The sequence below is a fragment of the Paramacrobiotus metropolitanus genome, unplaced genomic scaffold (assembly GCF_019649055.1).
Source record: "Paramacrobiotus metropolitanus isolate TYO unplaced genomic scaffold, Prichtersi_v1.0 Parri_scaffold0000143, whole genome shotgun sequence".
Lineage (NCBI taxonomy): Eukaryota > Metazoa > Tardigrada > Eutardigrada > Parachela > Macrobiotidae > Paramacrobiotus > Paramacrobiotus metropolitanus.
Window position 1 is genome coordinate 266,272 of NW_026570363.1, and position 14,045 is coordinate 280,316.

The window sequence follows — 14,045 nt, forward strand, 5'->3', positions numbered from 1 at the left end:
AGTTTTATCCCGTAACTCTCTTTATTGATTTTATTAGTCATTTATTATGACAGAAATTATTTATTATGTATTTTATGCTTTATTTAATAGGAATTAATTATTCCATGCATTTATCCATTAATTACGACATAATTTTTTTTACATCTACGTGTCGTTTATTTCGACAGGAATTATTCAGTTTATGTATTTATTAAATAATTAAATCAATAAGATAATAAAGTTAATTATCAAGCAGAGCACAGGGAGATTCAGCTAATACAGACACGTATAAATTCCTCTATTAGATAACTAAAATATCGCTGTAAAAAGTAAATTCCTTGAACACATTCTGAAAGAACACGAGCTGTGCTAAATTGCTAATACTCTAAAAAGCTTGTATAAACCGTATACGCACGGTAGTACCGTATTTTTTGACTAGATCGAACCAAAGAAAAAAAAACAAGAAAAACATCAAGCCATCTATATTTTTTAATTTAATTTTTCCTGGTGAAAGCGCGCGCTGCAAAGACGTTCTGATGTCTTGAGGAACAAAATCCGAGAAAAAGCGGTTAGAAAAGATCCCGTCATCAGGCCAGATCCTGCTTGGCCACCACCCCGAAGGCGGGGTAACTAGCAGCTACGGTGGTGTAGCTGGGCGGGGGATCCACCGGGACACTGCTGTAGCCCGGCGCCATGCCGTACTGCGAGCCCGTCACCACGGGCGGCGGCACCATCCCCACCACGCCGCCCGCCGCCACCGCCATCTGGCCCTGTCGGATCATCTCCGCGTTGCGCCAGGCGATGCGCGCCCCGATGGCCGTCATGGCCACGAAGCCGCTGACCACCACGATGGCCAGCACCAGGATGACGATCAGCGCCGTGGTCACCAGGGCGACGGCGGTGTGGACCTGCATGTGGGAGAAAAATATGTAAAACCAATAATAATAATAATAATAATAATATATGTACAGGTTTGTCCCGTAATTTCTACCGCATCGACAAAGTGACAAATTTAATATAAATTCACGGGTTATGCCAAACTCCATACTACGCCGCGCATCGCCACACTATTTTCGCTCTGATGCATTTGGCACGGCTGATGCATCCCAGATATCGATTTGAATTATAAAGTATCCATATAAATTATAAAATAATAATTTTTCTCCTTTATAATGATCTTAAATCTTGAGAGGAGTGAATTTTTCATTGTGATAGACGTTGTGCAGTGGCAATCATTCATTGCGCAATTTTTGCGCTAAATACCTTCTCGATAGAAATTACGGCACAAGGTTGTAATAATAATAGTAATAATAATAATAATAATAGTGCGAAGAAGAACAACACACCTGGTTGTGGAGGTGAGGAGAGGGCGTGGCGGTATCGTCGCTGGTGAGAGTCAGATGGATGCTGGCGGCCAGCATCTGGCTGACCAGGGCCGGGAGGAAGGCGGCCATGATGGCGGCCAGCAGGAGGAGCCCCAGACACAGGGAGTACAGGACGCAGAGGAAGGTGTTGAGGCCGCCCAGGACGCGGAAGGCGGTGAGGTTGAGGATGCGGCGGCGGGTGTGGTGGATGGTGCGGATGCCGTAGACGCCGGTGGCCAACAGGAGGCAGGCGCACACCAGCTGGGTCAGCACCGTGCCGGCGTCATCCGAGGTCACCCCTGTCGGGATCACGGGATGAGAGCGGTGTTAGGTTATCATTATTACAGGAACGCGCTTGATGAATTCGTAATTTTGCTGTGCCGGATGTACCGTATAATTATTGCATCGCATTTACTCGCGGAATATAGCATTGCATTACACAATATCAGTTGTGTCTCTTAGTCGAACATGTATAGATCAAAATTGATTAATAATTATATAACACATTTTGCAAATTAATTAGTACTTTACAAATACATTTATTTTGCAAATGAATTAGTACTTCACAAATACATATCTTTCGTACTTTCCATTTTCACACTTTGTCGTTAGTACACTATACTTCCAAGTTCCAAAAAAGATTCCAGAAATTTTTGGAGCTTTTCCAAAGTTTTCACGCCCTTAAAATTGTATACAAATCATTTGACTACAGAATGTCATAAAATAATGCGAAAAAATGTTTGGGAATGCGCGAAAGAGAAAATTTTTGTGCGTGTTAATGAATTTGTTACCATGTACCGGCACACTTCCCTTAACCTAAATCTATCTGTTTTCGAAAAGAAAATGATTAGTAGTGAAAAAGTAATTCGAGCACTTAATATTTATATAAGTACAATGTACCACGGATTAGACGGAAACATAAAAAATGTTTATAAAATTACAGCGAGGATCTAAAAAAAACAGGAGAAACGGAACAAAAATAGAAAATTTCCTGGTAGGCCGACATTAACAGTTTACTCTGACGCAAATTCTCGATCCGTATCAAAGACATACTCGTAATTGAGCTACTGTTTATCAGCATTTTAAGAAAATGATGTCAGAGATACTTCGAGCGATACGACTATTACCCGGGTTGTGCATTTCTCTACTCTAGTACAAAATGACGTAAATGTCTCAAAACAATTTAAATCTTGGAAGAAAAGTGTGAAAAAATGTTTTCCGTACGTGACGTCCTGGTTGCGGGAAAAGAAAGACTCCCAGCAGGAAGTCTTGAGTCTGGAACACTTACGGAAGAGATTGTACAGGCTGGGCACGATCGACAGCACACCAAACACAGCTTCCGCAATGGAGATCCCGTACAGCCGGGAAATCTGGTGTAACGGATAGTATCCATGGTCCATGGTCGGATACATTTAACGAACAGGAAAAACAGGTTGATTTAACGATAATGAGCGGAGATTCTCGGGAATGTGCAGTCTGCGTCAGGGAAAAAGTGGTTAGCTGGAAACCTGCACCTGCATAGTCGCTGTTCGTGGAGAAACGGCCGCGTATCGATCGGCTCACAGTGAAAAATTAATGAGCACAGCACGCGTACGGTGCTGGTGGTGTCATATGAGTGCAGTACGAGAAACCGGTTTGCATAGTACGGATTTCCTACTCGTACAAGTAGTACTGTATTTATATCGATTTGTTTCATGCACTGCGCTGCAACTGAACCGAGTAGACGGCGCTATTAAACAACTTTAAAATGGAACAAGCATAGTACGGTACATTGATAATTAGCGCTCGTAGCGAGTGTATTGATTGATCTTCATCGGTTCCGTGGTGCATGTACTGTATTGATGTTTCAGATTGTTTTGAAGGCTAACTACACGGCCGACACTAGCTCAGTGCGTTGGTGCTGTACAAATGTACATGCAGAAATCAGTCTATGTTTATAGCAGATTGCTGCTCTGTTTCTTTAATGATATTGATGAGTACCGCTGTCAGCCAGTGAAAATTAAGACAATCAAAAATTATTGTACAGTACATACGTATATGATTATTCGGTAAATGATGCATGTTGTTGTTGTTGTTGTTGTAGTTGTTGTTGTTGTATTTATTGGTAGAGGTCAGTTACATTTGGGTAACCGATGCGCGTTGGGTGACGGAGAAACGCGTAAAAAACTATCCATGACTCAGCGAAAAAATTATCGTCCAATCGTAAGTCGAGTACGCTTCCGTGCCAAGAAAGAAATTGAACACCGAAGTGGAACTGAAAAACTCATTTTTAATGTTGTAATGTGGCAAATGTGGCATTACGTCAAAAAATTTAATTATGAGTTTTGTAATGTGACTTTGGGTCGTTGGACTTACTTTTGGCCCAAACACACACAAATTTTGTCGAACTGTGCAGGAGAGTTACGAGTTACTCGTAGTCTGGGTAATGGTTGCGCTTCGACGTCGAAGCGCAACGCTTACGCGGACAAGTAAGCTGAAAACTCATCCCAGATTTTGTGACTGCGAATCAGAATGTTTACTTGTTTACGCGCTGTTACGTCACATTTTTCACCCGTTTCCCCGTTACCCGACGCGCAACTTTACCCAAATGTAATTGACCTCAACCACTGTTGCTGCAAGCGTGTCAAGTTGTAAACTTTGCAGTTCAAAAGAACTCGAAAATCATGAATTTTAATACAGCCTGTGTTGAAGCACTTCTCGTAGTTGCTACTTCCAGAGACAAGCTGAACCCGATTGCCATTACCACAATCCAGTTTCAGTTTTACACTAAAAACTAATAAGTACATAAATTGACCTTTACCTGTTTACCATAGCGCTCGTGCTCGACGGGCTAGCTCAGCGTGTAATTGTATCTGCATACGTGTTACAACATTACGCGTAGCGTTACAACTTTACAGACACTTTCACTGTATGACGACTTTGAAGATAAAACGGAAAAAGGAATTTAACATTAAAGATTTAACGGAAATTTTATTTCATTCGGTAAAATGCTTTTTGGGCGGACACAAGAAAAGCGCTCCACTCAGTTCTTGAAGCAGAAAATCAGTATTGCTTTAATGCGAAGCAACGCTGTTTGTGTACAGGAAACGTTCCGTATCGGTAAAAGGTTGGACGAAGTGTTTAGGTGCTGAAGTGATTTACCGCGTGATGTTCTGTTTCACCAATGTACATGTACATGTATATGTAAAGAACCGATTAATACTTTTCGGATTCAAATAAAACGCAAAAGTTGAATTGGCAGTCAAAAGTATAAGTATTAACGCGATTGTCTGTTGGGTGAATGCAGTTGTTAGATGATTCGCTGGTATTAACCGCAGTGGGTGGATGCAGTTGTTGTACAAGAAAAGGGAAAGGTTCAAATAAAAATATATCAAAATTCATAGAATCGTGCAAATTTGGTAGGCTTCCACTTCCCGGTCCGGCTGCGGTGCTTCCATGTTTCGCGCCAGGAACACGCTAGCATGTACGGTAACAGCACAACTTTATGCACGCAATCAAACTTACTTCGTACTGGGCACACGCGCCGCAGCTTCACACGGCTGATGCTGTCCAGTGAGTGGAAGATCTCGCGCAAGAGATGCGGTGCTGTTGGCAACACCCATTCCAATTCTGGCATTTATGGATCAGCTAGGATACTCGATGAAACAAATCTGCAAATTTGCATGGTCAAAGCTGGTATATTTGCACTCACAGTTATATCGGTATGACCAACCTTACTCAAGTACCAAAGATGGAACTACGCTCTAAATGTAGAGTACTCAATGGAAATTCCGCAATGTTTGGCCTAATATTTCCCACGCTCACGCGCGTACATTCACTCTCAGGATCCTGCTAGGATCCACGGGATCTGGAAGGTGTGCCACGTGATGCGGTATGTGGCTAATCAGCGAACCGACTGCGGCATCCGACTGCGTGCTCTCCTGTTACACTACGTCCGTCTTGAGTGCTACGTTCGCTGTGCTGTCGACAGTACCGATGTTGCCGAGTGTCGCATCCACCAGCGTGCGAACTACGGTCGTCACTGTTGAATGGATAATTTCATTACTCAATGCTGCAGTGGAATACCGTGCAATACCATTCACTTAGCGAACTGTGTTGCGGCTTTGGTCTGCCAAGTACTTTCCGCTGCGCCGTTAACGGAGGATTCGCAAATTCAGATGGAGATGAAAATTTGGTGCGCGCGACTACCGGCGCCGCTAAACGGCGATAGCGGTTGCGCGGTGTGGGATGCGTTGGAGGCGGCGCTGCCGATTCCGTGTGAAGAGGAGATGCATGCGTTAGACCAGCGGGTGGCAGTATACTTAAGTCCGTTTTCGTGTACTGCTGAGAGTATCATACGGAAGAACGTCGTCTGTAAGGTAGATTTGCCAGTACTGCTTGTCTTAAGCGGTGTCATCGTAAAGCACCGCTGAAATCTATTTTGCAGGTACTGTGTGCAGCGCAGTCACTTGACCCGCGTCCGTCATCGCACTACCGCGGGAAGGAGTGGTGCTTGGACGGTCCGAGAGAGTGTCAGTGGGAGAAATTGTCGCGCATTGCTTCGCACTTTCTCGTTGATTTGCAGAGACGCTTTGCTGCGCTTTTCCCTTTTAAAGAGAATTCTGTATACTTATCTGTTCGACGCTTTGATCGGCACTGTGCGCGTTTGAAGCGGAATTCAAAACATCGCGTTTGCTGCTGATTTACTTTGTCTTCGGCAGATTCTGTCCACTTCGCCAGATTACAGAATTTTTGGTTGACTGCATGGTAGAGTTTATGAAGGTGAAGGAAGAGGTTGGCTTATATGCTTTGCTGTACCAGAAAATTAAAGGTCTCCTAAAAAGTGGATCTTGCTTTTATTGTAAATCGATTCCACTGCTCATTTACACCGGGTAAGCTGCACGGAAAAATAGGCGGTTGGCACTAGTAAATCTTCGGAAAATGCCACACTCATTATAGTCGACTGAGCCTAATGTTGTCAGAGGACTTAACCAAACTTGAACGGTTTATTCAGCGCTTCTAGGCAAATGTGCTGGTTGTTTATGCTTGAAATAGGATGTAAGGTAATCGATTCAGTTATTAATACGGTTACCACCATCGGAAAAACACCAGATCACTGTGCGGCCCGATCGCAAGCCTTATTTATTAGAGCGTCCCATACGAAAGGAAGAAGGAATATTATCTAAAATGCAGCGGAGGATCATACCCCACTGACACACTGCTTCGTAACCTTTGTCAACTCCGTATCAGATTCCAGACGCTGCGATGTTATGTACAAAAAGAAACCCAGTAAAATAACAATATAGCATTTGCGCTGATGAACACTTTATTGGTTTTTGGAATCGGCTAACGTAGCCTAATGGAGTTAACGGTTTAATGCGTCACTCGGCCATCGAAAGCCGAAAGTGCACGGAATTTAATACATACCGGTAATTATGTGAATATTACTTACAAAAGCGCTTTCGCTCGACATTGATTTTCAACGCGTTCAACTGCATTTTATGATTTATCTGTAAAAAGGTTGCACGCCGGAGGCAGTAAGAAAAATAGTTCTGAAGAATTTGTTCCAGCCGCGCTCACGCGTAACGTACAGAAAATAACAGACCCTTGACAACGGTACTAGCTGGCTAGCTCTTCCTCCTTCCGCAAGCAAAGTCATCTGACAGCCCAAAGAAACTACGTAAAAATAACATTGTTGATTAAGAACTACATAAATATGCTGTTTGCAATTGTTTGTGTTATGGAAGTCGTCTGTAGAGTCTCCCGCAGACAGTGACAATGCCATGCCGCACCAAAGGCAGGCACAAAGCGAAGAGCAGCGGATCCAGAATCGGTTGTATCAGCGTCAACAAAACGCTGACGTGAAAGAACCACATAGGAATGTTAGCGCCGGCTCCGGTAAGACCTAAAGTCAAGCTGAGCAATGTGGGGAACCAGCAGATGACGTTGCTCAGTGTTAAAGCAGTAAATGCTACAATTGGGCGAATTTGCAGCCCTGGGGTCTTTTCTGCAGGATTCTGATCTTTCGCCTGTAGGAGAAAAAGACGGATTACGATGCAATGATTATTTGTATTACATAACCCAGTACCCACCCCGGCAGCTCTTCGCCGCAGTATAGTGTGTATGCACAATGTCATTATTACGTCTGCGCGGATAATGCACTAACTTAAAATGATGTTATTTAACGTTGAAGAAGCCTCCACAGTGCCATTCTGATCTTAAGGCGACTGCAGTGTAGATTGTAATACCTGTTTTCTGGTTTGCCGCCGCTTCTGCATTTGTGTATCCTTCAACTTTGTTAGCTCCGTTTTCTTTTGGTGTCTTCTGCAATACAGCCCCAGCACCATCGGATAGCTGAGGACGAGAAAGGTCAACGGTGTGTCCTTCACCACAATCTGCAGCATTGGAGCGTAGTTCTCGTCTATTCCGTATATTGCTATTCCTAGCGTGTTGGAAAGAATGTACGGAGCAGTCAACAAATGGGTGAATACTATTGTCGCACCGCACAATATCCCGGCCAGCTTCATATTGTGGTAAAGCCGGTAGTGTATCGGAAAGCTCAGCGCCCACAGACGACTGAAGGAAATCAAGGCGTGAATCTGTATCGGCAGCATGTACAAAACTTCCGGAACGTACACCGACAACGCATCGACATAGATATTAAACGGTTTCACGATTGCGTATAACAAGACGACCAGCGCATTGCCCACGCCCTGAACGATGTTGCAAACGGCCAAAACTGTCACGTAGAATGAGAAAGAACTACGAAAGGGTGGATGGAGGACGAACAGGAGGATGATGGGAAAGTTCAGAGCCACGTACAAAAATAAGAAAGCCGTGTTAATCTTCCAGTCGAAGATCCACGCTTCGTTGTAACCAGCAGCGATGTTCATAATGTTGGTATCATTGCGAAAGGCCGAAACGTTACCAATACCAGGGATAAGCGGTAGGCTTTCAAAGGTCAAGTTAGCATCCATTTTCTTGTAAGCGTTCACAGTAATGACACGGAAATAGTGGTTTTCGTCAAGTATTCCAGTGCTGAACTTAACGGAGCATGCGGTCTTTAAGTGATGGCGGAGAAAATTATGAAATCTTGACAGTAGCAGTCGATTTGCCAGATATGTAGAAAAGAATATGCGATTGGTGCAGAATCCGTGCAACACGGATGATCGAATCTGATGGCTAATGCACATAAGATAGCTACAGCGGCATTTCCAGCTGCATAGAGTGGGAAGCATCAGATTGCTGCACTATGCTAGCTTTTTCTGCTTCAGTCGATTGCCCTACCTGCGCTTTGATTCTGTGTGTAGCCAGCTACCGACGGAAGTGAGCACTTTGTTTGGTTTACACTAACTGAGGCGGAAGCATAGAAGGGGCGACGACTTGTGTGACTAGGCAGTTCGACTTCCGGTGACTTGCGGTGTTGTGTGGGGCGAGGTTTTGTAGCTGTGTACCCACGGGTGAGCTGGAAGCTCATCCCTGTTTACCGATGTACGGTGCGCTGCGCGACATTAGTGAGCTTCGTATGCCGGCAATACAACATTCTCTCGTCCGAGAGTGGAATATGAAGTACAAGACCGACTTCCGTTAACTGCTGCGTGGTTTGTAGTTGCTGCAGCAGAGATGGCTCTAAGGATGCTGTGACCTTTGCGTAAGCCGCCGCTGTCCGATTGTAATTTTTAGGAGATTAAACCTGCTTTCTCGGCTTTTCTCGAGTAGCATTCCGAGACTCCACCAGTGACAGTCGGCAAACAGCTATCGTTACAACCGTAAAATACAGTAACTTGTACAGCACAGTAACTAACGCTGCCTTTAAGCTATCAACCGCGTCGGTACGTACGGATCAACATACTGTGTCCGCAGCACATTACTGATTGTCATTCCATGTCCTTTGTCCTTCTCAGTACTAACAGCAATTCTAAAACCGAGGGTACAAAAATGTATGCTGACGCATCAATCTTTTTGGTTTTTTTTTGCGTTTAACGACATTTTCTTAGTGCTTGTCTTCTGAGAAATGCGGTGCTGATTTCATGGAGAGGTTATGGAGAGCGAATAAATCCAGAGCTTGACGGATACAGCGATTAAAAAAACGGGATCGGCAGTACGCAGGAACAGGATGCCATTCGTTCGCGTCAGCACTGCTCTTTCTTTGCTTGTCGGTTAACACTGAGGTCTGTGTAACGTCAAATCGCAGGATTTCAAGAGTAGAAAACAGGACCGGTGCAAACAGAGACTTTAATGCACCCAAAGTTTCGTAACGTCATCCTTTAATGCACCGAGCAAAAAAAACGAGGCATGACAACATTAACCGGAGTTCTTGCAAAGGACAATTTAAACAACTGAAGTTCCGGCGTCATTTGATATGCGTTTTCCTATCCGTTGCAGACGAAAGCTGGGTTTCAGTGTGCCATTAGAATACTTAATCTGACAGTTCCATCATTCAGTTCTGCTCGTAGACATGGTATCTTAGTCAAAGAGAGGAAGCAAATTGCGCCTTTATCCTTTCTTAAAAGATCGCACCTCGACCCGCAGAATTATCAACTGCCCGTGTAGGTTCACTACTGTTTGCACTCGTAATAATGGATGTCCATCGCAACGGATCTAACCAAACAAATTATACTACCGATTTGGATAATTTCACCGAAGTCCTGGATGAATCCGCTGCAGAGTTTCACTTTCTCCCTCCCGACAGTGGGATTTTCAATGAGAATCTCGACGTTGTTCTCTGCTGCTTGTGTTTGATGCTGAATCCGCCCATCATCGCCCTCTTCATCCGAGTGCCGCATCTCCGCAGTTGTGTCCCCGTCTACGTGACCTTTCTCGCCGCCTGCAACATCCTGCAGGGCACCAGCTTTCTTCTAGTGCTATATCTGCCGTACTTCCTCCTGAATATCAACGATGACTGGGATTATTGTGTGTTTTATGTATACTATCGAGAAGTGCTGCTGGCAATGCCGCTGCAGATGCACGCGCTGATCGCCCTGTCCCGTTTATGGGCCCTCAGTTTCCCGGCCTCATACGAGCGTCTCCACACGCCGGCGCTGGCCTGGACATTGTCCTTGGCCACGGCGGCAGCCACTCATCTCATTGTTCTTCCCTTTATTTTGTGGGATCGCTTCTTCTCACTGAGAGCGTCCGCTGCCTGTACTGGGAGAATCTTTGCCAGTGAAGCAATGGCTGATCTCTGGGCGGCACTGCAGATCATGCTGCATAATGTGCCCATGGTGCTCATCCTTGTCAGCTATCCACCCTTGTTCTGGCTGTATCGCAGGGAAGAGCGCCGCAAGGAGAAGCTCATCAAGAAACAATCGGAATTACTGAACTGTAATTGGGTCAACTTGAGCCGACGTGCATTTATCGATTCTATATATTTTCCCAAAGAGCAACAGGTATTGCTTAATTTGCTGCGAAATTGTTGTTAGAGTCCATCACGGCCACTATCTTGCTGAGCTTTATCTGTATATAAACAGGGCAGACTAAAAAATATGTTTTAACTCGACAAAATTCGCCAAGAAACGCTCTTGTCGATTGTGTCTCCTAATTGCACATAACGAGACTTGCGCACCGGCACAATTGATTCATTCTTATTTAATTTGTTTAGGTGCAGACCGTACAGTCAGTTAAAGAGAAACCGTTTTTTCGGATTAGCCCGTTCATGACGCTGACCGCGCTGACACTGAGCACCGTTATCTGCTGCACGCCCATGCTGGTCGTCTATGACATGTGCTTGACTGAATCGGAATTGGTCAATCCGTTCCTGTATCGAACTGCCTGCTTGTTGATACTCTGTCAGCCGGTTCTGGATCCAGTGTTTTTCGCGCTGAGCATACATTCCGTGCGACATGCAGTTGCTGTCGCACTCGGACGAACATGGGTGCGGCTGTGGGCATGCCTCCTGACTTTTGTTCGATGAGCTGCCATCAAAACTGATGGTTTGTTAGCTCTCTTGCTGTTAGGATTGCTTAGAGTACAGTTTGTTTGGACAGTTGCGGTTGGAATGGAACACTGTGTATGAATCATCATCATATCGGTGTGCAGATGTAAAAGACAGTAGACAGCGAAACTCTCGTACATAAAGAATAATGCGCTGGGATTACTCTGGTTGACGAAGGAAAATGAAGGAGTTGGGCAGAAAGCGTCAAAATGATAAATTAAGAGTGCCCTAAATGGGCGTTAATCCTTTAATGTTCTGTCATCTTAAATAAATAATATATGTATTTTCTATCCGAAAATCACTGTTGAATCCTTGATGGAACTCTTTGTGAATGATTAAGCATAATTTTGCATGGGTAGTACCTCTGGAATATCTGCTTTGTCAGCTACGAGTACGCCACCACATGCGATTACGTTATCACCTATCCAGACTAGTGCAACACTGCAACTACAACACCGATCGATACATCCTCACGGCAAATGTTATTCTGTACGTAAAATGTAAATAACCGTCAGGTGCACCGATCTAGAGCCACAAGCAGCAAGCTGCTTCCACCGTTTTTTTTAAATTCCGCTGCTCATCCTGCTTTTTCCATCGTGTAAAGTTTTTATTGCTGGAGGGTTAAATGATTGGCGTTTGTATTGCAGCTAAAACACCGAGGCCCCCTGTCAGTGGTGAAATTAATCCTTACCCCCCGAACAGACATTCGAAAAATATTTATCGAACGGACAACACTACTTGCTCGCTAGTACTCGTGAGTACGGCTGCCGGATTACACCAGATGTGAGCACTTTGTTAGATTCACTTAGGCCGATTCGGTAGAATCGAAAGACGGGATCAAATGTGTTACTAACTTGCAGCTAACTGTCGTGCTCATCTATTCCGCCATTCTCATTCCCACCGTGTTCTAGCCAGTTTACGGAACAGGCAGCAAGTGCGTGAATGTAATTGTTGCACCGCACCGGCTAGTTTTAGGTTACGGAAGCGTCGGTACAGAATCGGACAGCTGAGAGGGAGCACATAGACACTTCATGGATATCAAGGCGTGAATCTGTACTGACAGCAAATACAGCAATCAAAACTGAATCCGCCATGCACAACTAGCAAACTTCCCTTGAACCGTTGAATAAACAGTTCCAGTTAGGATGTCAGGAGAACTTCGAGTCCAGTGGAATAATAGGAGCGTGGTACTTTCCGAAGCTGAACCACCGCCCGTTATTCCGTGCAGCATACCCGGTGTAAATGAGCAGCGGAATCGACGTAAAAGCAAGTGTAAATTTTTAGCAGACTTTTAAGTTTCTCGTATTAAAAAAACTATATAAGCAAATCCCTTCACCCTCATAAACATTACCATGGAGTCCATTAAAAAGCGTGTAGCCCAGCGAATCAGACAGAATTTACAGGGAAAAAGTAAATCAAATCAAAACGGAACAGGAAACTCACGATTTGGAATTCCTCTTAGAACGCGCACAGCGCAGATTAAGGCGTCGCACTGGTACACCCACAACATTCTCATTCTTCAACAGGGAAAAGTTCGTCAAACCGTTTCTGTAAGTCAAGAAGGAAGTGCACAGCAATGCGCGACAATTCCTCCCATTGCAGATCTTCCAGACCTTCCACACACCACTTCTTCCCGCGATAACGCGAGGACGGACGCGGGTCTAACGACTGCGTGGCACACAGTACCTGCAAAATACAACCTCAGCGGTGCTTATGATGACACCGCTTACGAAACTGACAATTGCACCTTGGAGACGGCGTTCTTCATTCGGGTATTCTTAACAGTAAACCAACGTGGAATCCAGTCCACTGTCAACCGCTCGTGTAGCGCATGTATCTCCTCTTCATTCGGCATTGACAGCGCCGCCTCCAACGCATCCCACGCCGCACATCCAATATCACCGCTTAACGGCAGTCGCGCCGTTCCAATTTTCATCTTCATCTGAATTTCCCGATCCTCTGCTAACGGCGCAACGGAAGGAAATTGGCAGAACAAAATAGCAACACAGTTGGCTAAATGAATGCTGTTACACGGTATTCCACTGCAGCATTTGGTAATAAAGTTATCCAGCCAATAGTGACGACTGTATTTCGCACGGCGTGCGTGGTGAATGAAACATTCGGCAGCATCCGTACTGTCGACAGCACAGTAAACGCGACACCCAATGCTGATGCAGTGCAGCAGGAGTGTGCGCAGTCGGATCCCGGTTTGCTGGTCAGCCACACAGCGCATCATGGCGCACACCTTCGTGACGTAGCCCATGCTCGTCCCCTCGTCTCCACCGAGCTGCATAATGACAACACGCTCCGTGCCAGGGTGTAAGCAATGATAAATGCCTGCCAGGTATGGAAAACGGCTGCATCCGCCCTTCTCATATTCATCGCGGAGGACGAGCGTGGAACGCAGCGCTGGCGCGTCCATGATCCGGTTCCACGTGGTGCAAACAACCCGCAGCTTCGTCTGCGTCACGATGTCCAAATGGGCAAAGACCTCCTGCCACAATTCGGCCGGCAAAATCCTCGCCATCTCGGCATCCCATGAGTCCTCGTCAGAAGGAGACGTGACGATCCGTAACAACTTCTTGCGGAAGCGGGTGAAGGCCAGCTGTTAAGTGTCAAAGCAAGACGTTAGTTCTGTGATCAAGCGCTACTTCCGCCGTCGTAGTTTACACCCTGTCTTACCGCAAAGTCTTCTTTGGATGACGCAGTTCTTTCGTAGATGTATTCTAACTGGCCTTTGACGAAAGCAGCTACGAAAACGTCGGACAGAATGAACGGTTTGTAACCGT

General features: G+C 45.2%; 2 protein-coding genes across 2 annotated transcripts; both read right to left on the bottom strand.

Annotated features, from left to right (window-relative positions):
• Positions 1 to 150: 150 nt before the first annotated feature.
• On the bottom strand, positions 151 to 2,919 carry LOC129599289 (uncharacterized). The gene is made up of 3 exons (XM_055497500.1): positions 2,632 to 2,919; positions 1,326 to 1,642; positions 151 to 887 (listed from the first exon to the last, which is right to left on the bottom strand). The coding sequence occupies exons 1-3, from the start codon at positions 2,753 to 2,755 to the stop codon at positions 567 to 569; spliced, it is 762 nt and encodes a 253-aa protein (XP_055353475.1). The 5' UTR covers positions 2,756 to 2,919; the 3' UTR covers positions 151 to 566.
• A 4,621-nt stretch (positions 2,920 to 7,540) lies between these two features.
• LOC129599330 (uncharacterized) lies at positions 7,541 to 8,299 on the bottom strand. The gene has a single exon (XM_055497543.1). It carries the CDS (start codon positions 8,297 to 8,299, stop codon positions 7,541 to 7,543), a length of 759 nt encoding a protein of 252 aa, XP_055353518.1.
• Positions 8,300 to 14,045: the final 5,746 nt, after the last annotated feature.